The 27,760-nt window shown below is 37.3% G+C and overlaps 2 protein-coding genes and 1 pseudogene across 2 annotated transcripts; all 3 read right to left on the bottom strand.

Moving 5' to 3' along the window:
• Positions 1 to 4,286: 4,286 nt before the first annotated feature.
• LOC113685243 (transcription factor SOX-15) lies at positions 4,287 to 7,349 on the bottom strand. The gene has a single exon (XM_089191787.1). It carries the CDS (start codon positions 5,257 to 5,259, stop codon positions 4,528 to 4,530), a length of 732 nt encoding a protein of 243 aa, XP_089047913.1. The 5' UTR covers positions 5,260 to 7,349; the 3' UTR covers positions 4,287 to 4,527.
• Positions 7,350 to 12,534: 5,185 nt separating this feature from the next.
• LOC149035611 (uncharacterized) lies at positions 12,535 to 13,391 on the bottom strand (annotated as a pseudogene).
• A 2,780-nt stretch (positions 13,392 to 16,171) lies between these two features.
• Positions 16,172 to 19,105, bottom strand: LOC149035610 (melanocyte-stimulating hormone receptor-like). Its single transcript, XM_089191785.1, has one exon. It carries the CDS (start codon positions 18,092 to 18,094, stop codon positions 17,162 to 17,164), a length of 933 nt encoding a protein of 310 aa, XP_089047911.1. The 5' UTR covers positions 18,095 to 19,105; the 3' UTR covers positions 16,172 to 17,161.
• Between the last annotated feature and the right edge of the window lie 8,655 nt (positions 19,106 to 27,760).

Raw genomic sequence — 27,760 nt, 5'->3', positions numbered from 1 at the left:
TAATAGTTCGGCAGACTGTAGCCGAAGAGGATTAAATAGAAGTGTACTTGTGCTGATTCCACGGAGCTCATTTTCTTCAGAGATGCGTTCAAGAACTCATTTGCATGACTATCGTAAAAGCGATTTAAGCGTAGTTTCATTGGGAACTAACTGTAAATTTGCTAAATATACTTTCAAAATTTTTCTTTCATAAAAATTATTATGTGATAACTCAAAAGCTCATAAAAAAGGCCAAGCAAGCTGTGAGTTTAAGAAAACTGATTAATTATGATTTCGTTCTTTGTTTCTCTTTTTAAGATTATCATTTTCCTTTTTTCTTTAAATTTCAGCTAAACCGCTTTTTTATGAAATACTCAAATTTGTTATTTACATTTGCTGACTTGATTCATGCATATAGGAAAAGAAAAGGGGAAAAAACTATGTATGATAAACAGAAATGTCGAAGTAAAACCAGTTCTACCTTTCCAATATAAGCATCTTTATAAACTTAGTAGTAGAGTACTGAAACATTCATAAAAAAATTGTCTATCTTAAAACTACTCCAAGAAATTGGTTTTCATGCAAAATTGCTTTCTATTGACAGGTATTAACCTCCATAAATTTAGTTGTCTTTTTGTAACATCAATAAATGCCGACAAATTGTTATTAGTTGTACGACAATATTTGCACGTTGAATTTTTAAGTAAAAGCTTCTTTTCTGCAAATTTAAAATTGGATTTTGTAATACTATTTTTAATCACTGATTTTAACTTATTCTAATCATTCAATCGCGTTAAATTTGCACAGCATAGGAAAAAAATAAACAAATCAACTTACATATTTCTTGGAGAATTTGATTTAAATTCATTTAAATTTGTACAGATTTTACGACTAGATCATGAACCATTTTTTCCTCCCCACACAAGCCTATTTATAACTCAATTACAGTCGATTCATCATATAGATGTGTATATATATATATACATATATATATGTATGTATATTTATTTATTTAAAAAATATACGTATATAGATTCTAAGACAGAGAGTTATATATGTATATATATATATATATATATATAGATAGATAGATGGATAAATTACATAGCATAAAGTTTCAATTTACATTGCCAAACAGAAATGTACTGATACTAATGATCAACATAACAAATAAGAACAATGATACACAAAATATGAATCTAATTCCCAGCCATATGGCGTTCCCATGTATTCTGCGCAAAATTTTCCTCAGAGATGTTGCATTCTGCTTGATAAGATGCTGAATTTTATTTTTTGGTCATGATCTGCGAGACTTTAGGACTTAATGAGGTAAATTTATCACTCCCTCTGTTACGTACTCTAAGTGAAATGAAAATATCCCAGAAATGATGTAGGTTTTGCCATCAAATGGCAAACTGCCATGAGTACTCCAAGCAGGGTGAGGGGGAAAATGCGCGCGAACCCAAAAACGTGGAGAGAAGACGCTGGTGTCTACGATGCGGCGAGATAATGTATCCCGCTGTGGTAGTCATGCTGAGCGAAACTTTTTTGTTCGTGCTGAACAAGTTTTGATTCACAACATTTTCTCTCTTTTCAAATCAATGTCGTTGCTAGGCCAGATAAGCAAATCGCAGGTAGATCCATAGCTGCAATGTATATTAGCGCTTAAATTGAACAAATTTCATTTTGTTGTGCTCAGAGTACAATATCTACGATTAAAATTTCGTTGCTGTTAGAAACGAGACTGTGATTTTTATTTTCTTGAAGTATATAAAGCTTCCTCCTAACTGGTCTACTTTCGACGAAATCCCAGAAATGATTGACTAAAAAGACTTGCACCCTTCCCTGATCTTTTTGCAACGGAAAAAACAAGAATTGTGCGCCTGCTTTTCATGAGTAGCATTCAGTATCACAAAGAGGCAGGGAGGGGGGAAATAGTAAATGATTTTTATCTGATTTGGTGTCTTGATTTTTTTCACTTCTGTAGTTTTCTGATAAAGATGATGCAACTGACTAAACACGAATTTTTTCTCTGATCCTGTGCTGAAACGTTCCTTAAATTAATGAACTAGTAACGATGAAAGGCAAGTAATTTTTTAGATAGGCCGACAAATCTACTTTTGTTCTTTAAAAGTAGTAAAGGCGAACACGAGGCCTTTTGAATTAGTTCACCGGTAAATTTACTTTTTCTTGCCTCCATTTAAAAAAAGAAGGAAAATCTTTTGTAAAAATAAAGCTTCTAAACAATTTCTTTCAGAGAAGCCACATGCATACGCTTTTATCTTTTCATGCTCCTAGCGGTCCTACTGCACGAAACAAAATTGTAAATATTGGCCATGAGATTTTGCCATTTTGGCGTTTGACGTTCCTTCAAAGCACGCTGACGTGTAAGCGAAAGTTCCACCCTTCATTTTTTTTTTGTCGTGATTTTCAGGAACGAAACATTAGTGAGACAGACCTTTTCACAAATAATTACCTGTCCTGTTTTTCATGGAATTTCCACGTTTTGGTGACTTCTTTTCACAACATGCTGGGAACCCTGAATCTGTATTCAATGCCTGGAATTGATCTGGTCACCCTTAGGGAAAACAAAAGACACTGAAAACGCATTTTATGTAAGCACATGTAGACGCGTTGTGGAAAAAAGGAAACAGAACAGTGAAAACATACAAAAGATCAACAATTTGTTGCCTGTAAAAATTGAACAAACTCTTGCACGAAAGATCTGAAACAAGCTCTTTTATAGCTTAAATTTGTTTTAAAGAGTCTATTTCACGCAACATTTCTCTCTTTTTATTGCCGATTATTAGTAAAAGCGACTTGAAAGCGAATTTTGCACACTTCATTTAGCGTCTATAGAACTAGACAAGCTGCAATGCTTCTGGCATAATATTTGAAACGCCGCCTCCGGAACTTTAGACCAAACATCAGCTCTCCACTAAAGTATTCGTTTATCAGAAAGAAAAATTTGTTCACCAGGTGGCCTCAAGAATAATAAAAACAACAATTTTAGATGTGAGACAAAAACTAAACTGGCTGAAAACGGAGACAATGACTAGAAAAATCATATTTTCCCCTGCTGACTCAAAGTTACTCTTAATAATTTCGTTTCCTTTTTTCTGTCAAGCGTCTGAAATTTTTATCATTCCAGACAAATTTTCGAGGCAATTCCATTAATTTTCTTATCTTACGTGCTTTATTTTATCTTCGGTGTGTTTTTTTTCCGTTATTGAATTGAGAGAGCCTGGGATTCCATTCAATGACAAAAGACCAAAACAAAAAACCTTAGTTTGGTCCATCAAAATGGCGGCATGCGTAAATGGAACTACCGCAGTAGCGACGTAAATTTTATGATATCCCTCTTTCAGAGAAATAGTTGCCTTAAAATTGGATCATATCAGACGTTTGAGAATCACTGCACCGAAAAAACGAACTGATTCAGGACTTATTTTCGCCCCATTTGGCTTCCGTGCAGAAGATTAATGCTAATCTTCGTCAATAAGCATAAACGATATACAACTTTTGTATAAGTCTTTTTTGTGTGCCTCTTTGATTGTCCAAACATTTTGAGCTTGTATTGGCACACTCTCCATAACGCGCAGTTTTTTGTTACTTTCAAGCTTTAAGTGAATTTCTAAACCATTGATTTTTGTCAATCAGTGGTCATATTAGCGAATTTAAGGTGTAAAATACACACCCAAAACTATCGAAGCGTTTTATGACCGGATATAGAGTAATATTTTTTGGAAAAGATTATCTCGTAAATTTTCCAGGAGGACTAAGCTTCAGAAATATAAATTTGAAAGCCGGCTTTTTCCTATTGAAAAGGAACTCAATTGGACCGATAAAAATAGGAAACCTTTCTTCTTAGCAGACGTGCGGCAGGCTAAAACCAATTAACAATAATCCCACGTGCTATATTGTGTTGGACAAAGATTTTGACACTAAAAATTTACTCAATAGGATTTTGACATAAAGGTTCACACGCCTGGTGTCGGTTTTCGCACATCATGAATGTTCAAGTAAAAATTAAAATTATGTGATACCTTCCCCGTATGATGTGCTATTTGTGAGGGGGTAACTAATTGCAATCTACGAGATATAATAAACATTTGAGGAAGTACAATTAATGAAATGTTCCTGAATAATAGAGCCCGAGGAAAATAACATCTCGTTTAGTGGTGAATGCCATTCAAAAGAGGTAAATAATTTTGTATAGTCTACGCTTCAATGAAGGATAAAATTGTAACTGCCATTTGAAGGTTGTCTCAAGCGAACCGCAAATAAAAGATACACAACTTTCTTAAGCTGAACTCATTTCAGGCTTTATTATCAAAACAAACATGGATCAACATTTGCCAATGTTTGATTAGCATTTATGGTACACTGCAAAGTCAAATAATTTTAAAATCACACAATGAGGCTTTAAAGTGAAAACTAAATAAACATAAAAAACCACGTACTACAATTTTTTTTGTTTGGTAATAGCATTAAAGTAACTAAGAAAACACATAAACCACGTGATTACAAAAAGAAAAAAAACTGTCTTTAGACGTATTGCAGTTCTGCCTTGAGGGCAAAGTACGGCCAGGTAGTGGAATGATTTCCTGTCATGCCCGGGTTGTTCGGGCTTGGCAGCTTATCTTTAACAGGTGATATCCTTCCTGGATGGATTGCTCGCACGGGACTTTCATAAGACATGGTGAATCGGGGTGGATCAAAGTAATAAGGTGATGTTGCCGGTGACAAATACCCATTCCAAGATGGGACATCGGATGGCCGTACTGGAAATGGCGCTATATAACCCGCTGAATTGTTACCGGGCTTTGAAGCGTGTTCGCTTGGGAAGCTTGGCTTGTCGTGATGGGCAAACTGGGGTGGAAACATTGCTGATTTATAGTCTTGATGTAGGGAATGGGTCAGAAATCCAGACGAAGTGGCACCAGCGCTCGGATAGAGAGCCAACGGTTGGCGGTATCCTTCACGTTGAACAATTTCTCCGTTGGCTTCCAGGCGGTTCTTTCGTCGTGGCCTGTACCTGTAGTTTGGATGGTCGATCTTGTGCTGGCGCCTGAGGCGTATGGCTTCTTCAACGAAAGGCTTCTTCACTTCGTCCGACAACTGCCTCCACTCCTCTCCAAGGATTTTGCTAATCTCGGCGTTGCGCATTTTTGGGTTATCTCTGTTCATCTCTCGTCTTCGTTCCTTGGCCCATACCATAAAGGAGTTCAACGGCCTCTTAATGTGACGATCGTCATGTACTGGCAAAGTGAATTCCATAATCCTGGTTTCCTGGTCGTCCACACTGTGCGCTGAACTGGAAGCGAATGAGGTATTTGACAAACATATTAGCCCTTTTATCGGGAGCAGTTGATTGTTTTCTGATGAATTTGAATCAACAATAGCCTAATACATATGCTAGTTAGGCTTCTTTGTTCAGGCACGTTCAGTTGTTGCCTATGTTAAAGGGAGATTTCTTTTTTTTATATTTGACTATTTAGTACATAACGTATCTATAAAAATCATGTATGGGCGTAAATCGTGTAAGACCAATATTAATTTACTTACAAACCGGCGAAGCAACTCGCTAAGACTATGTTGTTGGTGACTGCATCAGATAGAGAAAAACTTCTACGGCCATTTTGCTATAGGAGAAAAATTAATTAAGGCGCTTCCTGTTAAAAATCCGCCACCAGTCTAACAATGTAAAAGGCACTCCCCGACGGAAAAGTGTCCATAAAAGTTTAAACTCGAAAGGTAGAAAAAATATCGCGGTGCCTTTCTTTCAACGGAAAACCGCGCCAACAATAGAATGCGCGCATAACATAAAGAAGGAATCATAGGTAAGCAACCTCGGTAATCTACTCAATCAACACTGACAAATTTAACTCTCGTTTTAAATTCTAACTTCATTGCAACATAAGATGCCATTTTAATGTTATGATTTTTTTCTTCTTGAGATCATTGAAAAATTGTGACTTCTTTATTTCTTTGGAAGCAGAAGAAATAATTAAGCGATGAACGAGCTTTTTGTTTCCAGCTTAATTATTTTGAACGCAATATAATATTTTTCCGTTGAGTTGGCATGCGCTGGGCGCATAAGCATTAGTGAAAGAAAGACAAATTTTAGTAATTTTTTTTTAATCGACATAAAAGGACTTACTGTTAATTTTGACCGCTCTATGATGCAAGGTGGTCGATGCAAAATGTTTGGACGGCAGCTTTACTTAAGTGCCAGACACCAAAGAGTTGTCTATTGTTTTTGTTCAGTTCAATTGGATTTACCCGAAAGCTTATTTATGCAAAGGAAAGATGTGATTTTTGGGCTGGCCGTCCCTTTTTATGCCACTTCCACATGCGTTGTGACCTAGTTTTAATTCCTTTACAAGCAAAATTCCCAATTTTCTTGTTATTGAAAAATATCATACATGTATAAATCATGCCATTATCAATTAGTCATTCGTGGTGGAGAGAAGTTTCAAATGCTAAAAGCAGTGATGATTATGTCATGAGTCTTAGCCAAATTAGAAAGCTGTGGTAAAGTATTCAATTTTAACAGAATAATTGGGGACATATCGAGCATCGACAGGAAACATTTAAAGCTATTTTTAAAGGACAATAACTAGCTGAGTTTACAGCTGAAAAGAGTAAAAACGCTTAATCAGATTTTTGGCATTTCCATAGCATTCAAGGATGGAAAGTTGTGGGATCTTGAGCCCACATTAAGAATATTAAGAGGTAAAGAAAATAATAGCTACCCCAACCCCTCCCCCGAGAGGATAAAATGACAAAGGAGCCTTGTTTGTAATTGCAGGTTATCATTCAGAATTTCGTAAGGTGATTGTTACCGTGTAAGGTTTTCATACACAGTCAAATCTGCATTACGCGGCCACCCACAGGAAATGGCAGAGCAAACGTACCGCTAATACAGGTTCCTTAGATTAAGGGTCTTTTAAGACCTAACAAAAAACGATACACAACGCCACTTTATGCCATAATTGACAAAAATATGCACATAATTTCGCTCAAAAATACTACTTACCCTGATTTTGGAAGAGAAACATGGATTAAAAAGTACTTGAAAGATTATTCTTTATTCAAGAATGTCTCAGCCTTGAGTGACCGTTCAAAAAAGGTTAATTACAATGCAAACAGGTCGTTGAAGCTTCGTCAAAGGTAATAGTAATTTAGAAGAAACAAATCTGGGACTTAGCAACCAACCGTTAAATACGGGGTGAGCGCTTAATACAAATTCAGTTGTACACTGCTGAGAGGAGAGAGACTGCCAAAAAAACTGTGGATGGAAACATCCTGAATCAAGATACTCACTGTCCACAGAAAAAAGCAAAACAAAACAAAAATAAAAACAGAAAAAACATCGAGGAAAACAGACCTGTCTCAATTTATTATAGAATCAAGAGAAAAGATTTTTACTAACGGAAAATTTTAAGGCTAAAGCGTTGAAAATGAAGTAGCTAGTTAAGATTTATTTCCGATAAAATTATGAAACATGATTAATCCCTACCACCATATAAAAAAAGGGAAAAAAAAGATGAACATATGTCAGACGTAGTGGTCAAAACAAACGTCACTCTATTTTCTCCTTTTGACAACAATTACATCTACTAATGAAACCTACACTGTTATATTGCAGCCACCAAATACAAGGACATTCCTAAATGTGAATAACACACGCGACCCTTCCTCGATTACTAATTCTCGCAATATGCTTAAAAAGGTTAAATCCACTGCCTGTCTCATCAATGGACAAGCTCTCCCTAGAACAAAGTAAGGCGTCAGAATATGCAATGAAAGATAATTTGAGTACTCCTGGCAAACTCCGAATTTTGCTTTGTCACCAAAAAGAGCAGCAAGCAGCGGGTACCTAAACGCTACGTAAACATTTGGTGTTTTCTCGGGTTCTTGCTTCGAACTTATTTCTTCTAAACAAATCCTAGCACTCCCTAAACCAAATTATGGGCAATTCATTGAGCATTCAGATCAAAAGTGTACAGAGCGTTGCTTTCATATTTCTGAACGAATTTGAAAGAGACTCACGTATGGAAGAGAAGGAAATTAGACAACTGTAGCTGAAACAAGTAAGTGCGTGTATTCTCTGTTGATACTGGATAAAGGAATAAACAGGTAATTGCACGTGGCCATTTCGCCCTTTTCCTCCGTATTTCCTCTCAGTGTGTGTTGCTATTTTCATTCTCAGTCTTTTTTGATTCAGAATTAATTCTAAGACAATTCCGTGCTCCAAAAGGTATCTTTTCGATACCACATGTGATAGTATAGTTCCCCTCCATTCAACGTTTTGTCTGTGTTAATGAGGTGTCAAGCCACAGGCATACCGTAAGTCGAGTTTTACCAGGCGTTATACTTTGGTGAAACAGGAAGACGACTAGGTGACCGATTCCGAGAACACCTTCGCGACGTAGAAAGAAATGACGGGACGCATCCAAACCAGTCGCTAGACACTTTAATCTTCCCAATCATTCCAAGGAGCATATGGCAGTTTGTGGCCTTTCCTTACATCTAGGCAGTTCGGAAAGCCGCAAAACTCTATAACAAAAATTTATCTTTTAAATCGGCACTCTAAATCCCCACGGTATCAAGGAGCGCTTTTCATTCAACTAATTTATTCTTGTTTTCTCATCACCATATTCCCGCCGATGACCTAGCTCAATTTTCTGTATATAAACCCACACACAAACCACAATTCCTCCAATCGCTCTAACGAAGATATAATGCTCGAAACGTCAGCTTTTCAACTCTTTACGGTGGCCAATTTACGTTATCAACTCAGTTGATAACACTAAATTACCCTGTTACACTCTCTCACCGACGCAGCACCACAGTTTCTTTAGAAACTTACCAACTTAAAAAAAAAAAAAATTTTGAACTCTACTGACCCCTGGCGCTGTTACATGCATCATATTCTTGCTCGAGCCAACCGAATAATTAGACCTGAGTTTTGAAAAATTTTATCGATGAAAATGGCGGAGAAAAATAAGGAATGTAACTTAATAATTTTAATTGATCGACGATCTACAGCGTGGACGTCCTAGGAAACATATTTCCGTTCGCTTCTAAAGCGAAAACATTCCCAGTCCATATTCTGATATTTCCTGTCCATTTTCTTATTAGCTATAGTCTTTCCATAATCCCACGTGTCGTGAGATTATATCTCGCCCTAATCTTGCGTTGCGCATTTATCCAAGCGACAAATTCACGATAAATGTCGCTTAAAGAATAGACATATATTAAAGTTCACACGGCAACCAGGTGGACAATCAGACATGGTATGCGTTTAGATCACCCCTGATGAAGGCACTGGACAGGAGTGTCGAAACGTTGGGTCTATGAATTGTAACTTCTTCGGTTACATTCATTAAATCTGCCAACCAGAGTAGCATCAAACCATTTCTGAATAGACAAATATTTTGAAACATTTGGATAAACTTACAAACTTCAAAAGTGGTTAAAAAACATCTGAAATATTACGCAAGAGCTTGTCGTTTGTCAACAGCGGTAAACCCACGGCTTCTTGAAATAGCATCAGACGGGATTTTTTACTTCTCCTAGCAAACCAATAAGCTTGAGATCTTAAGGAAATCGGTTCCTGAGTAAAATATCTTTTTCGTGTTCTTTAAATATCTCGCGAAAGGGACTGCGTCAGTAAACCGATGGAAAGTGCTCTCTTTTAGTTATGTAAGTGATCCATCAGATCTTAAACTGTTAATGTTGCCTGTGTGGTCACTGCGGTTAACGGCGAGCTTTTGCATTACTATGGAAACTGTTTCTTGGCAGGCGAACACAGCCACTGAAAACCGCCGTTGGTGCTCTTCTGTAAATTGGAATTCTCCACGCGTATATGAATGGGTTTAGATAACAATTTACTAAGACAATTTTGCTCGGTGTAAGCAGAAAGATCCGAAACAAACAAACAAACAAAATCATCATATCATATTTTTGCAAGAATCATACTGCTCCAAAAATCTTGAACCCATCTGGGAAAACGAATGGGGTGGCAAAGCTTTCTTTAGCCACGGCACAAACCGCAGTAAAGGTATCATCACACTAATTAATCCCTCTGTGAATTTCAAAGTTGAAAAATTCATTCCAGACAAACAAGGAAGGTTCATTATTTTAAAATTGTCACTTGAAGAGAAAGCTATTGTTCTCGTCAACATTTACGCGCCTAACGATGTCGCTCAGCAAGTTTCTTTTATCAAAAGACTATACCAACAACTCGAGGAATTCGCGCAAGATACAATTGTAATTGGTGGAGATTTCAATTGCGCACTCACTCCAAATGATAAAAGAAGCGGAAATCCTGTGTCTAAAAAGGCAGCTGTCATCCAAGAAATTAACACGCTTTGTGATTTGTATAACCTTAGTGATATATGGCGAATCCTGAACAATGATAAACAGTGTTTTACGTGGAGAACTAAATCGTTTAAAATTCAATGCCGCTTAGATTTGTTCTTAGTGTCGCAGGAGTTAATTCAATTAGCAAAGAAGTGTGACATAATCCACACACCCGAATCTGACCACTCCACTGTCTCACTTGTTCTACAGTCTAATCTCCTAAACCAAAAAAGAGGACCGGGATTCTGGAAATTTAATACAGCTTTACTTAAAGATGAAGCATACGTAAAAGCACTTAAGATAAACATTCCAATTTTTAAAGAGAAATACAATGAGACTCATGATTTAAGTTTAAAATGGGACCTCATAAAAATGGAGATAAGAGGCTTCACGATCAAATACTCCAAACGAAAAGCAAAAAAATATCGAGATGAAGAAAAATTACTGCACAAAAAAGTAAACGACCTCCAATCCAGAGCGGAAAATAACCCGCACGACAGAAACATCTTACTAGAACTTCAACGTGCCAGATCACATCTTAAAAAAATCATGTTGATAAAAACTCAAGGTGCAATCCTGAGAAGCAAAGTAAGATGGCATGAAGAAGGAGAACGCAACACTAAGTACTTCTACAGCTTAGAAAAACGACATCATGATATTAAAACAGTCTCAAAACTCAAAGTTGGGGATAATTGTTATATAGAAGATCAATTCGATATCTTAGAAGAAGAAAAAAAGTTCTATGAGTCGTTATACCGCTCCACCAATATCAATCCCGAAAATTTTAAAAACTCGCCTTTTTTTATTCCAGAAAACGTAACCGCACTAAGTGAAGAAGAAAAGAATTCTTGTGAAGGATTGGTAAAGGTAGAAGAATGCCAAAATGCACTCAAAGACTTTGACAATAACAAATCCCCGGGCAGTGATGGTCTGCCTGCTGAATTTTACCGATTCTTTTGGCCCGACATCTGCCATGATCTGGTAGCGAGCTACAACTTTGCTTTTCAACATGGCATGCTTTCTATAAGTCAAAGACGAGGAATAATCTCGCTTATCCCAAAAAAATCTAAGGATAAAACTATTCTGGAAAATCTAAGGCCCATCTCACTTCTCAACGTCGACTACAAGATTCTCACTAAGGTTATAGCCAAGCGAATCGAAAATGTCTTGCCAACTTTAATAAGCCCTGATCAAACCGGTTATGTTAAAGGCCACTACATTGGTGAAAATATAAGGCTAATTTATGACCTAATACATTACACAGATAAAACAAATCAAAAAGGTATTGCCATTTTCTTGGACTTCAAAAAAGCGTTTGATTCCATTGAATGGAACTATCTCTTAGAAACATTGCAGCTCTTCAACTTCGGCCACGACATCCAAAATTGGATAAAAATTTTTTATAATAATGTTACTAGCTGTGTTCTGAATAACGGTCATGCCTCAACTTTTTTCTCCCTCCAGCGGGGAGTCAGGCAAGGTTGCCCTTTGTCTGGCGTTCTCTTCGTTCTCGGCATAGAACTCCTCTCTAAAGCCATAAAAAATGATCCTACTATTAAAGGTATCCAAGTCAACAAGCATGAGCTTAAAAAATAAGTCAATATGCCGACGACACAACAGTATTTGTTCTTGACCTCGATTTCGTCGTGAGTCTATTGAAGGTTCTAAATGAGTTTAAAGAACTTTCTGGCCTAGAAATAAACACAACTAAAACCGAAGCAATGTGGTTAGGCGAATGGAAAGACAGAACAGATGAACCCTTTGGTTTTAAATGGCCAAAAGAACCTGTCAATGCCCTTGGTGTCTATTTTTCTCATAACCAAGAAAGTGCTAATAGACTGAACTTCGGTGAAAAAATACGTAATCTTGAGAAAACGCTAATCACTTGGCAATGGAGAAATCTAACTCTTTATGGAAAGATAAACATATTTAAAACACTTGGGATATCTAAGTTAATTTACTCAGCCTCCGTGCTCCCTGTTCCAGATCACTATATCCAAGAAATAAATAAACTAACTTTCAACTTTATTTGGGCAGGAAAACCCCCTAAAATAAAAAGAAACACCATAATTGGAGAAAAGAAAGATGGCGGTTTGAAAATGTGCGATTTCAATATCATGGAAAAAGCACTCAAAATAGCTTGGGTCAACAGAATTCAAGATGACACACAAGCCTCCTGGAAAATTATTCCTAACCAGCTCTTACACAAACATGGTGGTCTTGCTTTTCTAACAAAATGCAACTTTACACCAAGCACACTAGACCTCGATGATAAGCTTCATGCATTTTACAAAAAAGTGTTCAAATTAAAAAACTGAATTTTTGGGCTAAGATCCATAGAACAAAACGAGAATGACGAGAAAGAGAATATCATTTTGCGTTCCTTGTTCCATTTGCTGTCTTCCCTCATCATCAGCTACATCTTGCACCTGATAATTATGTGCAAGCTAAGGGCACGGAATGTTTTCCAGTATACCATAGGCAAGACGATAATAGGAATCGTTACATGAAGATGGCGATACAAGAACAAGAACAGAGTGATTGTAACTCCTCTCACAAAAAGACTCGAAAATATCAGAGAATAAATCCAAATCCGCGAAATCCCTAATTTAACACGTCTCTTCGTTTTGGTTAGCCGCACTTTGTATTTGAGAGGAGATTAAACTGCGAACAAACGGTTAAAGACATCACAGCTATGGCGCCAGATGAAACAACGTTGGTCACGATCGCAGCGGAAAACCCTAAAATTGGTAATCCAACAAGGTTTCCCTGCATGTGGCCTCTTACAATACAGATACCGTAAAAAACGAATCCGTACTCCGGTACAAGTCCGGTCAGTAAGTCGCAAATGCGAAGGTTCACCATTAAGAAAGTTGCAGGTATTTGCCTAATTTTTTTCTCTCTTTAGGAGCTTGATAGATGGTTATCAGCGAGAACGCATTCGAGAGAACAGCGGGTGTGGCTCAAATGATACCCGAGGAGGCTTGAAGGTGAAAGAAATTCTGGCCTCCGTGCGCTTCGTTACAGTGGTCTAACATTTTAGGAGTTATTTTCGCTTGGTTTTTTTACTACCTATCTCAAGAAATGCGACTAAACGGGCAGATTTAAAGGTGATAAGCTTAACTTTTTTGAATGAGGTGGCTTTATAAAGAGAGTTATAATAACAAAGAATCCACGGCGCCTCTTTTTTTTTTTTCTTAACACAGTTCAGAATGCTTTATCCTAACTTAATGTTCGGCTTTTAAGTTTTATCGCTGTATTCGACCAATCCATCATCCAAACCATTATCAAGCATCATCAAGGATGTGCACTGACTATAGCTCTTAATGAGAAGACTCCTTCCGCTTACTTCATAGCCAAAAAGATTCATGAGCTTTTAAACTTAAGACTCACTTAAAAATTATTTAATGACTTTTGCTGAAAACAAAACATAAAATCTGACAAACGAGACCAGCAGTATACCACAAATAAGGACAATTTTGAAGTAAATTAAAATACGTGCAAAAAGAATTTTAATTGTGACAGCGCTTTTGCAGTCAAAATTGAATGGAAAACAATTTCGTGCAACGGAAATTACAATTTCGAGGCCATATGAAATTGTTAAGTTCAGGTTTAATTCTTTACTATGATTGTCAGAAAATCGCAAATCAGTGCGGTTTGATTGAAAGAGAAATTACTTTAGGATAAAACAAGAAGATTCCTTTTTTCACCGACCCAAAGTGTCTATGATAAAATGGGAGTCATAATCATAGGTTCTGGTTTGGTCCTCTAAAAGAAGATGAATATCCGTGCAAAAAGACCAGCTGCAAGTGTGGTTTGAATACAGCTTAAAGATAATCTTAAGTCCTTAATCTTGTCCCAGATTACATATTTCAAATAAGACTTTCTATTGCTCCTACTTTCGCAAAGTCTCAATCAAAGTGTCGCCTAAAAGCTTAATCTTTGGACCTTCGTGAATTCATTTGCGCTTGAACGGGTAGTCTCCTCACATGTACTTTTAACCGGGGCATATTCGTCTAAGCAAGGATATTTGATGAATTATGCATCGATAGCCAATACCCAAGAATACATGACATCATGACATGTGTGAACAAAAAACAAAAAGCTACTCGCTATGCTGCCCATCCGACGTACATATTTGACTGTTCTGTTATAAACTACGACAAGATGTTTAAGGAGACCAAATGAATCAAAATAGATTTTAATAAAGGAGTTTAAATCTATGCGTAGCGTTCATGCATTTATCGCAATTTCTTATGCATTGCATAATAGTCCGCAAATTATACTATGTCATACTAATGAACCATTTTCCAACCGGTGGTTGTTGCCTCCAGTTTACCCTGCAAACCCCTAACGAAACTGAGCAAGTTCCATCTTCCTACCAGTTTACTGGCGACATAACACACCTGAGATGTTAAGAAAACACAAAAATATTCATATCGCGCGCCATCGCAACATTGCTCGTGAGGCGTTAGGCCGATAAACCGAATGAAAGTGTTATGTATGTCTTAAGGCTCAGTGCTGCCTTCGTGGTCACCGCGGTTGACGACGTGCTTTTTTAATTACCATGGAAACACGACCAAGAAAATTGCAGTCTTTGATTTCTTTTAGTATTCCAAAAGACGATAAAAGGCAAAATGATTTTCGAAACTACTATTGCTGTAGACAAAATAGTGCCCACTACAGCTAGGAAATGAGCGATCTCCAACACCTTATAGGAGTTTTACTTTGTAAAGAAATTGTATCAAATTGCGTGTTCTTCTATTTGATTCTGATGAATGAACCAGCACTCTGTGCACACCTAAAGACGGCTTTTTTATAACTTAGAGGATGCAAATCCTGATGTTTGGTTTCCATAATTCTTCAGAAGTAAAAGAGATTGAATATATCAAAATCATAGAAATCTCTCATTTTGGGGAACTTTCTAATTTCCATTTATCCTATAATTTCTTCCAAGTAACCACTAATTGCCAGCATTGTCAGAGACAATAACAAATGATTAGGAACTACTTGTAACTGGAGAATTGACTCCTTGAAAACGACGATTACTACGGTATCAAGGAAGGACTAGAAATAATACGTAATCATGAAAGCTACCTTGATTCTCATAGTCTTACCATTTCCTTTTGTAGCTGCAATTAATCTTAATAGAGAAAAAGAACTTTAATCTCTATAATTAGGAACTACGAAATCTTTCGCCTCTTGCAGAGACCACACGTAGGTGGAATAACAAATTTTCAGCAATTTCGCGTGTTGAGTCGTGTTCCTTTCTCTGGCTTTTTGTAAAATAGTTTCCAATTGTAATATGCCATGACACTTTGAAGTGTTAAAATGAGACGTTCGATATCACCGAACTCCTGCATCTGTTCTTTTTAATATTTACTGCCCTCTCGGCAGAGCAGATAATCTCTCTCTAGGAATTATTTTACAGTACACTTTAATTGTCCTGTATACAGTGTTCCTTGGTATAAATCTGTAATCATGTATTAATTTCTTATTGAGAAGTGAATCAAAAGTAATAAACTAATTGTAGGTTTCTCTGAGGATCGTAGAGGGTGTGAGTGTTTGCTAAAACGTTGGCACTTTATGTTTCAGTTGGCCCTGGTGAGGAGAGATTAGTCTGGCAACAAAGGACAATGATATGTTATAATTTTTTTTATTTTACCACTGTACTTGACTTATCTTCCAAGTTTTTGAAAATCCTCGGCATATTGCGGCCCAAGGCAAAGGGCTCTTTTTCCAAAAGCTCACTTAATCAGGAACGGTAGTCATGATACAAAATCAGGAACCGTGGTGATAATGCAACATTTCAATGACATTATGAATAACGACCTTTATTCGTTTGACTTCACTTGGCACAATGTTTCTCAGCAATTAAGGAATAGGACAAGACAGACAACGCTTACAATATACAACAATTTGGGAAAATCTTCACGTATTTCATATAAATCACAATCACCTTGATTTAACATAAATTCAAAACAAGTTTGTGCTCCAAATAGTCAACCTTTCGAGGTCATATGTTATGCTGAAAGTTCCATGTATTTAAAATCATTTGTTACTGCCAATGGCCAACTCTTCAATCTACATAAATTTGTTTTTTCTATAACAATAGTGTTGTCGACCCATGGGTATACACATGTTTATTGCAATGATTGTTAATTTAAAGTTATCACCTTTAGATCAGTTTTCTGATGCCATAAATCAGTCCTGCTTGATTATGAATTACACCTCGCATCCAGGCCATGAACGGTTCCTTCGCCAAAAAGTTTCCGAACAAAGGTCGTAATCAGAGATTCTACTGAGTGCTTTTCTTGTTTGGCCCTCAGTTTAAAACAAGGGGAATATCCGTACGAAAGTGACAGTCATTCGGCCACGCATCAGAGATGAACTTGGGTACCCCTTTGTTCACTTTTGCAAATAAATTTTCTTGAATTACTTTGAAAAACTCAAAATGTACGTAGCTAGAGTTACTGGGATTCGAGATTCGGTCCTATCGTTTCTTCTATCCGTAAGTCCAGAATTATGTTACTGCTGAAAACAATACACCGCACCTTCTATCGGTTTACCAGACAGAAAACGCACTGAGACCGCCCGGAAGAACTCGAAAACTGAGTTTATAATTCAGTCGCCGTCGGTTCGTGATTTACTTACTTTTCCCGAGTGCTTCCAATTTATGTTTCTTTCGGGTAATTCCTCTGGTAAATCGATATCTACTGCTGAACTATACACGTCTTCCTTGAAAAGGTAACTCTTCGACCATCACTGTTGCATGCATGGTCCTTCCAATTGTTGATGTAGTTTTGCATTACTGTGAGACACTGTTTCTCGGAAGCCGAACACAGTCACTAAAAATCTCCCTGAAAGCTCTCCTGTAGGTCGGTATTCTCCAAGCGTAGATGAAGGGGTTTAAACAACAATTTACCAAAAGAAACTTGTTAGACGCGTACAAGAAAAAACTAAAACTTTCTTGATTTATGGCATCTGGGTAAAAAACGAGAACTTTTTGAGCGATAAACTGTGGGCCGAAAGATAGGTAAAAGAAAACAAGAATCAAGAGAAATGCCGACACCATTTTACGCTCTCTATTCCTGTGGGCCTCGTCCATTTGCCGCCTTCCATTATCATCTGCTACATCTTGCACTTGATTGTTGTGATGGCGAAGAGCTCGTTGTGTTTTCCAATATAACACCGGCAAGATTATTAGGGGAACCGAGACGTGAAGGTGGCAGTAAAGGAGAGAGAACAGAGATAATGCCACTCCCAAAAATGGAAGACTAGAAAATATCAAGGAATAAATCCAGGTAGAAGCTAGAGCTGCTTTTATTTTCGCTTTGGTCACCCGAGCTTTGTAATGCAGAGGAGACGAAACTGCTAACCAACGATCATAAGACATTAAAACTATGGTACAAGATGAGACGATATTTGTCATGACAGCAGCAGCAACTATTAAACTTTGGAGACCAACGAGGCTTTCTCGCGTCTGGCCTCTCAAAATAGAGATATTGTAGAAGAGGCCTCCGTATCCGGGAACAAGACCGGCCAGAAGATCGCAGATGCTCAGGTTTACCACGAAGTAAGTCGCTTGCGTTTGCCAAATCCTCTGATTCAAGTTTGTATTTCGACATACGGTAATCATTAAGAAGACATTTGAGAGGAGAGCTGACGTGGCGAACACGATGCTTAGGATGGCTTGAGAGATGAAGAAATTGTCTTCCTTTGAACTCCTGGGATCAGACATTCTGGATTTAAACTGTGCTTGAATTTTGTCCTTAAACTTCTTGGAAATTTAACGGAAACCGCCGAAAACGAATTTAAACACTTTTAAACCGTCCGTATTTGAAGAGGTGACAAGCTTATTTTAACTTTTGTAAAGAAAATACTGGTGACACTACGTAGTCTGATTGATCTGCCAGGGAACAACGAACTATCGGAACATTAAGGTTATGTTTGATTGGAAGCTGGCGTATTTGCAATGTGAAGACGCTAACTGTGCATAATTTTTTGCTTCCATTAGGAAGGGAAATATCAAAAGGTTTAAGTGGTTTAACAATATTTTAAGGGGACGCATTACTTATAACTCTCATCACCATTTTAAACAAGGTGTTATTGCTTTAGAAAATGAGATTTTCAAACTAATTTCCTAAGAAAGCTCAAGTAATCTGGACCCGACTTCAAGTGTTCATATAGAAGGGAAATTCGTCCCCAAAAAAGCGGATTTTTTACGACATACTAGGATTAAAAATGACAGGAAAATTGATGAACACACTTTCGTTTCATTCACACCGTGAGAAATAACAGCAATTTCTTTTGACAATAAGACTGCGGTGGATGGCACGAAACTGACAGCGCCAACAGTATACAAAAAGACACCACGTAACAAAAGAGAAAAAAAAAACTGCAAAGGAATCAATATTCAGCGGTAACTGCAATTAAAAAGAGTGTACGATCTTGTACTCCCCTAGAAAGTGTTACGTCACGTAATGTTATCATATTGCATGACAACTTTGCATTTTTTTTGATTTTGCTGATTATAGTCCATCCGCTGAGGTGAGCTCCCAGAGAAGAAAAAAAACTCGACACAAGTATCACGCGAGCCAAGTATCATGAAATTCGTATTCGAACGCTCTTGTAAGATTCATTTTCTACCCATCTTTCGAATTATTTCCCTATGGGCAACTCAGTCGACAAATGCATCAGAAAGCTAAATGGGTATTTGATTATCATTTAAATGATCATCATTTAATGACTTGATCAGCAGGGATTTGCTAAAGCAAAGGCATAGAAAAAACCAGGAAAGATTTATTACTCGACGTTTCGGGGTCATCGTGACTCCATTATCAAGAGACTAGTTTAAAAACATGCAAATAAGGAAAGGTACAAGAATAGCATAAATTAGAATGAACGGCTTAAACAAACACCTTGGCGCGGATGGAATCCGTTTGCACGTTCAGTGTTGGCTTACGCATGCGAATATACAACATTTCATTAACAAGGCAATCAAATTTGCCGTTACATTTCGCGATGACGTTGAATTGCTCGATCAAGCGTTCAGGCATTTCACTATTGTGCTGGAGGTGGTAGTGTTTGTAGATAGAAGATGATTTCCTTTTGTGCCCTTCTACGCGATCGTGTAAGTGACCACGAGTATAGCCCACATACCCTGCATCACACAGGTTACATTTAAATTCATAAACGATACATTGTTGGTTAACAATAGGGGGCTTAATTTCGTGTTGCTTAAGCTGTTGATCGAGCTTAGGGCTAACGAACACTGGTTGGACAGTCACGCTTAACTTCGAGCTTAGACTGTTCAGTTGTTGTTTAACATGATTAGCTGACGATTTGATTTTTGAAATTTGATTGCCTTGTTAATGAAATGTTGTATATTCGCATGCGTAAGCCAACACTGAACGTGCAAACGGATTCCATCCGCGCCAAGGTGTTTGTTTAAGCCGTTCATTCTAATTTATGCTATTCTTGTACCTTTCCTTATTTGCATGTTTTTAAACTAGTCTCTTGATAATGGAGTCACGATGACCCCGAAACGTCGAGTAATAAATCTTTCCTGGTTTTTTCATCATTTAATGATCATAAATTTACATTTCTCATTAAAAAAAAAAAAAACCGGTAAAAAAGGCTTAAGTGGCTTAAAGAGTATTTCAGCCTTGTGCGAGATTTTTTAACCTTTCAAATAAATGGTAAAGCGAGATATGTTTTCAAAAAAAAAAATGCATGCCGAGATCTGCCACAATAAAACTGTTTTAAGGAAAACAACTCTAAGATAAACCTAGCAGATGCGTGGTCTCTGTTATATTTGGTGATACGCGGTAATTGTTATATTAGATATTCAATATGCCGAAAGGTTTCCAGAACATGAAAACTCCTTGAGCGAAGACTTTAATACCATGTGAAAAACACAGTAGATTTTAAAATTTTGTGTGTAATCAATGAAACTAATAGTAAGCGACCGAAAACACGGACAGAAATATAGAAAAAGACAACATGTAAAAATATTGTTAACATGTCAATAGAAAGGAAAATATCTTTTACACTTCAAGAAAATGCTATATCCCATAACGCTCTTTGGATAAAATAGACGAAGTAAAAATCAAAGAAGGAAAAGAATATAGAATAGAAAAGAAAAGGAAAGAGAGTATAATAGAAGAGATTTGAACAGAAGCGAAGAAAGGAGAAAAAATATTATTGAGATGAGATTAGATGAGAATGTAAAAGAATAGAATAAAAAACAAAATGGAGCATAGAATAGTTAAAGGCCTAGAATAGAAAAGTATAAAAACATAATGGATTAGACTAGTATAAAACCCAGTTGCCCAGATACGACTAGACAAGAATAGAAAAGAATAGGTAAATAATTCAAAAGTGTTCAAAATTGGGCCGATAACTAATAGTGGGAAATTGCAAAGACCCGAAACCTGGGCGGATTACCAGGAGTGTTGTGGCAGTTCGCGAGACTGTCACACTAGTTTATCTCACCAAAACACTCATTTATGGAAAGCAAAGAGAAAGTAAGGACAAGAGAATAAAGAAGAGAGAGAGAGAGAGAGAGAGAGAGAGAGAGAGAGAGAGAGAGAGAGAGTGTGAGAGAGAGAGAGAGAGAAAGAGAGAGAGAGAGAGAGAGAGAGAGAGAGAGAGAGAGAGAGAGAGAGAGAGAGAGAGTGAGAGAGAGAGAGAGAGAGTTAAAAAGGCGTGGGTATTTGCTACGTTAACTGCGTATTTGCTACGGTAGCAGTTACTTACCTGGTAGGTATTTGCTACATTAGTAGGTATTTGCTACGGTAGCAAATACCTATGGTAGGTATCTGCTACCAACATTGCGTATTTGCTACAGTCGCAAATACGGAGGGTGGGTATTTGCTACAAAAATTGGGTATTTGCTACCGTAGAAAATATGGAGTGTAGGTATTTGCAATCAAACATGCGTAATTGATACGGTAGCAGGTTTTACTAAGGCTTGATAAACGAGATATAAGGTTGATGCTGGGATCAGGTGCCTAATTCGCTTTAGGGCCCCGATACCAGAGGCGATCTTTTTGGTCAATTTTTCGATGTGGCTATGCCAATCGAGTTTATCGTCTATTATTACACCAAGCGATTTCGTAGCTGTAACCTGGCTCACTTGAGTATTGTTCATTGTAATTGTTGGTGAAGCTGTGAGAGTATTCAGTCTCTGCCTCGACCCCATTAGCGTGAATTCGGTTTTGGTCATGTTCAATGTAAGTTTGTTTGCTTGTAGCCAGCTGAAAACGTTTGCTAGGTCTTCATTTAGACAAAACTGAACATTCTCAAGATTACTGCCCGCATATGTAAGGTGCGTGTCGTCAGCGTACATTCTGGGTTTACAATTTGATAAGCAATTTGGAAGATCGTTAATATATAATAAGAACAATAATGGACCGAAGATGGTCCCTTGAGGGACGCCGCATGTCAGTGAGTAGCTATCGGAAAGCGACCCGTTCACAGAGCATTTTTGTGTGCGGTTTTCTAGATATGATTGAAACCATTTGAAAGATTTGCCATGTATACCATAATAGTTTAGTTTCGATAGAAGAATCTGATGATCAACAGTGTCAAAAGCTTTCTTCAAATCCAGAAAAATCACTCCATTGATTTTCCCGTTATCAATATCATATGCCCAAGAATCTGTCGCTTCCAACAAAGCTGTTACAGTTGAATGATTAGCACGAAAACCTGACTGGTTTTGACATAGAATATCGTGCTCTTTCAAATAGGCATATAACTGTTCATAAACTATCCTTTCAAACGCCTTCGCCACTATTGGAATCACCGATATTGGGCGGTAATTTTTTACATCACCGCGGTCACCCTGTTTATAAAGAGGGGAAACCCTTGCATATTTCCAGTCATCTGGGAACGTCCCTTGGTTAATAGATTGATTGAAAATATCACATATCGGTACACAAATAAGATCAGCACATTCCCTGACCAACCTAGCAGATACTTTGTCAAGGCCCGTTGCCTTTGACTTGTCTAGTTTATTTAAAAGTGAAAATACTTTATTTGGATTGGTGGGTTGGAGCTTGAACCGTTTATCTGTAGCGGTAAGATATCTTTGATAGCCACCACTATCGCAATTTATCTCACTGGCAAGTTTTGGACCAATATTAGCAAAGTGGTTATTGAATTCGTTTGATAGCTCCAACGGATTATTTATCGTTAATCCGTTCACTTTAAGTGACGCCACTGACGTTTTCCCAGATTTTCGAGAGGTTAGCTCGTTTATAGTCTGCCAGGTCTTTCGGGAGTCGCTGGTGTGTTTATTAAAACTATTTTGGTAATAAACTAGCTTAGCTGAGCGTATTTGCTTATTGGTTATATTTCTTTGTTTCTTAAATAATGCCCAATCGTTAGGATCATTTGTCTTGCTAGCTTTGATTTTTAATATGTCTCTATTATGCATAGAGTCTTTCAATTCAGAGGTAATCCATGGCGAACTCCTTAAACGAACACGCATCGTTTTCAGTGGGGCATGTTTGTCAGCAATAGCTAGAAATGTACATTTCCATTGCTGCCACATCACGTTTGGGTTGGAAGACTCATATACATTATCCCAACATTGAGATAGGATGTGATAACGAAAATTCGGAAATTCCTATATGTAATAGAATTATGTCCATTAGACATTCCGTTCTGGGCAAGTTTTCTATATACATACACCATGCTATGATCACTTATCCCGATGTGACAAACTCCCGAACAAACGATATTATCTGAGCAGTTGGTATAGATTAAATCAATTAGAGTTGAAGAGGTGGGTGTTATCCTCGTTGGTTCAGAGATGAGCTGCTCGAGTCCATCCTCGAATGAAGTATACTTTATATTATATTAATTAACTTATCAAGAACTCAACAATGAAAGGCGAACACTTTCATATGTTCCCTAATTTCCATATACATGGCTGGTCTTAAGCATAATATATTTAACGTTATCTGTTAAAGTAGTGCCTTAATGTCTTAAATTTTTTTACTCTGCGCGGATTGTAATATTTAAAGTTCGGAAAAATGCTTTCATATTTATACTTAGTTGACCAATAATCTGTTTGAAACTTAGAAAAAGCAAAGTACGTCTCAAAGCAAACTCAAACAAACTTTTAGCTATTCAGCAACAAGCCGGAAAGCTTGATTACAACCCGCGCAAAAATTAAAGGCATTATGGTACTTAATTAAAGCATCTATGAGTCATAATAGCTTTTCGAAATAATAATTTTAACGTCGTAAATCCAACATTATGACGTATTTAGCCCATACGCCTTTTAAAGCCCCGGCCAATATGCCAACACAACATATCGCAACATTGCTTGGCGCAACATGTTGCGTGCGTTTGACCCCCGTGTTGCGATATGTTGCGACATGTTGGGTGTTGTTGGCTCAAATTTGACCAGTTTCAAACTTGAGCCAGCAACACCCAACATGTTGCAACACGGTGGCCAAACACACGCAACATGTTGCGCCCAACAATGTTTCGATATGTTGCGTTGACATGTTGCGATCGTTTGGCCGGGGCTTAAGTTAATTGTCAAAAGAGTTTCTTGTGTTTTTGTTATTTCGTTTTCATTTACTTCAATTTAGAAGTACGCATAAGTATGCAGTGTACGAACATGCAATTCTTGCTTTGCTGCCTTCACTTGGCGTTTTGAGTATTGATTAACAACACTCAATGAAAAAAAAATAGCTTTTCATAAAACTATCCGCAGCGATACTGTGTACAGATGAATGGATGCTAATTCTCAAGGCAATGTACTTGCGTTTTTTGATATGATGAAACAAAATTTGACTTTAAACCAGCTCAGAGGTCCAGGAATTGCATGAAAGTACAATGCAAGAAATAAGTTTACTTCAACGGGCAAAACGCAGTGAAAATGGACGGCTAAGAGATGCTCAAACCTAATCAGCAGCTGTCATTTTCTTTTGACGTTTAGTATAAATTGTCAGATAATTACGCAGGCCTGACTACGGTTGGGAAGACGATTTTCTTGCTGTGGTCTAAATAGACAAATGTTGACGAAAGTCCTAACGAAAAGGCCCTGAACATTTAACTTTATAGTACACAAATAGGAGAAGATTACACTCACCTAAATCCGCTCTGGAATCATCCGGTGCGCCGGTCCAATGCACTTTTATATCAACTGCTGGTCACAGTTTAAATTTTTCAGTGCAAAAAAGGTTTTTTGATTCTTCTTACAATATAGGCCAGTACTAATTTGCGGAGCGAGAAAATCTGTTAATTTCATTTTCAAAAATCATTTCCATTCATAATTCACTACTTAAGATTTTTTCCTCCATCTTACTAGGTCTCAGAACCTAAAATCAGGAAGTAATCACTCAATATTAATCAATTAACAACACATATAGACGACCTAAGAATCCTATTAGCAGACAATGATATCGATATTGTTTCCATAAATGAAACGAAACTGAACGAGAGTATTCGAGATCATGAAGTTCATATTTCGGGATACGAAATAATTCGCCGCGATAGACTTACAAAATCCGGCGGAGGGGTATGCTTCTATGTAAAAACCTCAATCAACTTTACTGTACGAAATGACCTTCATATGGATGCATTAGAAAATCTTTGCTTGGAAATCCATAAGCCAAATTCAAAACCTTTTGTGATTGTTACGTGGTACAGACCACCTGACTCTCCTATTGGCATTTTTCACCTTTTGAATCCCTAATTGGAAAATTGGATAGTGAAAATGTAGAATATTTTGTACTGGGAGACATGAACTGTGATATGATCACTACTCGATATGACAATGATGTATCCAAATTAGGGAGGATGGAAATTATGACCTCGAGACAACGACTCCTGGAACGTACGTTTTCAGTCGAGGTAATTGAAAATGGTGTATTTTTTTCCCCGTAAACTATATATTACACTGTTGCGGAAGTATTTCCTTAAAAATTATTACTTCCAGCTAACGCAAAATGTAACTCGAACCGAGGGAATGACGCAGGCGAGTTTGGTTCATCGTATCTCTTTTTGAGAGAATTGTGACCTATCCTTTTTATTGCGTTTTAAAAACATCTTTCGGGATCTTTTATTTCTGAGGAATCATGATCACCTTAAGGAGCACTAAGGACTGTATAATTGATTAACAGAAGTAGATGGATTTTCTATCGGCAGTTTTAATTTGATTGACGTTAATCATTGGATGGTTTAATCGTTGAATTAATGTATGGTGGAAAGGGTTTAATGAGATTCAGATAGTATCTTAGTTCTTATTTTCACATCCATGAAAGAGGTACTTGATCAGTTTAAGTTAAAATGATTGTCTATATGACGAGAGCTTCTCAATAAAAGTATTGTTATCGTTCTTATTTTTTGTTGCTGTAGTATTTTTTTGTACTGATCACTGAGCTGAGCTTGAAAGCTGTGACGCAAATACTGCTGAATCATTGGCCGTTTCCAATTCAAGTGAATCCTCTCGCGTTTGGCGAAAGTTTACAGACGAGCAGACTTGTTTTCTCCTTAGTTTAACGGAAGACATGGTGGCCAATAACACTGTGAAGAGAGAGATTGTCTGGAAAAGAGTAGCAAGTGATCCCAGGTCAGTGGCGCTTGGTCTCATTTCTGGCAAAGAAGACGAAGAGGAAGTTCTAAAAGCTAAACAGCGCTTAAATGACAAAGTTCGACAAGAGGCAAAGAAGAGAAAATGTAAGAAAAAGTAACTGTATGCTTCATGAAAAAAACACAAGAAATGAATTGTTTTGCACTTTTCCTTAGCTAAAACGTATTTAAACTTAATGTGTAATTCTGGAAAGCATTGTTCAAAAGCCACAGATTGCAGCACAAATTTGTTTCATTTAGTGACATAGAAATTCATTTTACGTGCTGTTCATGTAAGCAGACAAACACAATACCATGCTATGAGAACTCTGATGAAAAACTGAAGGCCCTAAAAGATGGTGCAACGTTGCATGCTATCGCTTAATCTCAAGGTGTGTCCACCTATTTAATTGTTGCATACAATTGCAATGTTGCAAAGCATAGCACATCTACATTGTCTGGAAAATCAATTGCCCGTTAGCAAAAAGCAGGGCCCACTTTTCTGCTTTCAAGCCATCCAATCTCTTCAACTAGCAATTTGGTCAGTACACAGTCTGACTTTGCTACTAGCCATTTGGTCAGCCCCCGGTCAATACAGTCTGACTTTGTTTAGACCGTAATTTAGTCCTTTGAGGATCACCAGTATGAAGATCACTACTGCGTGCAATAGCGCAAAATGTTTCAGGGCTTTTTCGTTAGGACTTTCGTTAACATTTGTCTATTTAGACCACAGCAAGAAAATCGTCTTCCCAACCGTAGTCAAGCCTGCGCAATTATCTGACAATTTATACTAAACGTCAAAAGAAAATGACAGCTGCTGATTAGGTTTGAACATCTCTTAGCCGTCCATTTTCACTGCGTACCATAATGCCTTTAATTTTTGCGCGGGTTGTAATCAAGCTTTCCGGCTTGTTGCTGAATAGCTAAAAGTTTGTTTGAGTTTGCTTTGAGACGTACTTTGCTTTTTCTAAGTTTCAAACAGATTATTGGTCAACTAAGTATAAATATGAAAGCATTTTTCCGAACTTTAAATATTACAATCCGCGCAGAGTAAAAAAATTTAAGACATTAAGGCACTACTTTAACAGATAACGTTAAATATATTATGCTTAAGACCAGCCATGTATGTGGAAATTAGGGAACATATGAAAGTGTTCGCCTTTCATTGTTGAGTTCTTGATAAGTTAATATAATATAAAGTATACTTCAATTATAGCGTTCCGTTCGAGTGTTAGGTTCGCGCGCGCAAATGAGCGCGTGCACCTAACTGCTCGTTCTCTCTTAAAAGAGCATGGTGACCTATATTTTTCATTGCTAGGTTAACTGCACAAAATGATTATCTTTAAGTTGAAAAATATAAACAAATAATTCTTCTGAAGGAAAAAAAAAGGATAAAGCTAAAAGCGTGCGCAGAACCTTCACTCGAGGATGGAAATTATGACTTCGAGACAACGACTCCTGGGACGTACGTTTTCAGTCGAGGTAGTTGAAAATGGTGTATTTTTTTTCCCGTAAACTATATATTACACTGTTGCGGAAGTATTTCCTTAAAAATTACTGCTTCCAGCTAACGCAAAATGTAACTCGAACCGAGGGAATGACGCAGGCGAGTTTGGTTCATCGTATCTCTTTTTGAGAGAATTGCGACCTATCCTTTTTATTGCGTTTTAAAAACATCTTTCGGGATCTTTTATTTCTGAGGAATCATGATCACCTTAAGGAGCACTAAGGACTGCATAATTGATTCAATTAATTTGATTGACGTTAATCATTGGATGGTTTAATCGTTGAATTAATGTATGGTGGAAAGGGT

Source organism: Pocillopora damicornis, chromosome 13, assembly GCF_964200805.1.
Source record: "Pocillopora damicornis chromosome 13, jaPocDami1.2, whole genome shotgun sequence".
Classification (NCBI taxonomy): domain Eukaryota; kingdom Metazoa; phylum Cnidaria; class Anthozoa; order Scleractinia; family Pocilloporidae; genus Pocillopora; species Pocillopora damicornis.
The sequence above is the reverse complement of the archived record's forward strand: the minus strand, read 5'-3'. Positions and strand labels throughout refer to the sequence as shown.

Coding starts and splice junctions, on each gene's coding strand:
- LOC149035610 (XM_089191785.1), bottom strand. CDS start 18,094: ATGTCTGATCCCAGGAGTTCAAAGGAAGACAATTTCTTCATCTCTCAA.
- LOC113685243 (XM_089191787.1), bottom strand. CDS start 5,259: ATGGAATTCACTTTGCCAGTACATGACGATCGTCACATTAAGAGGCCG.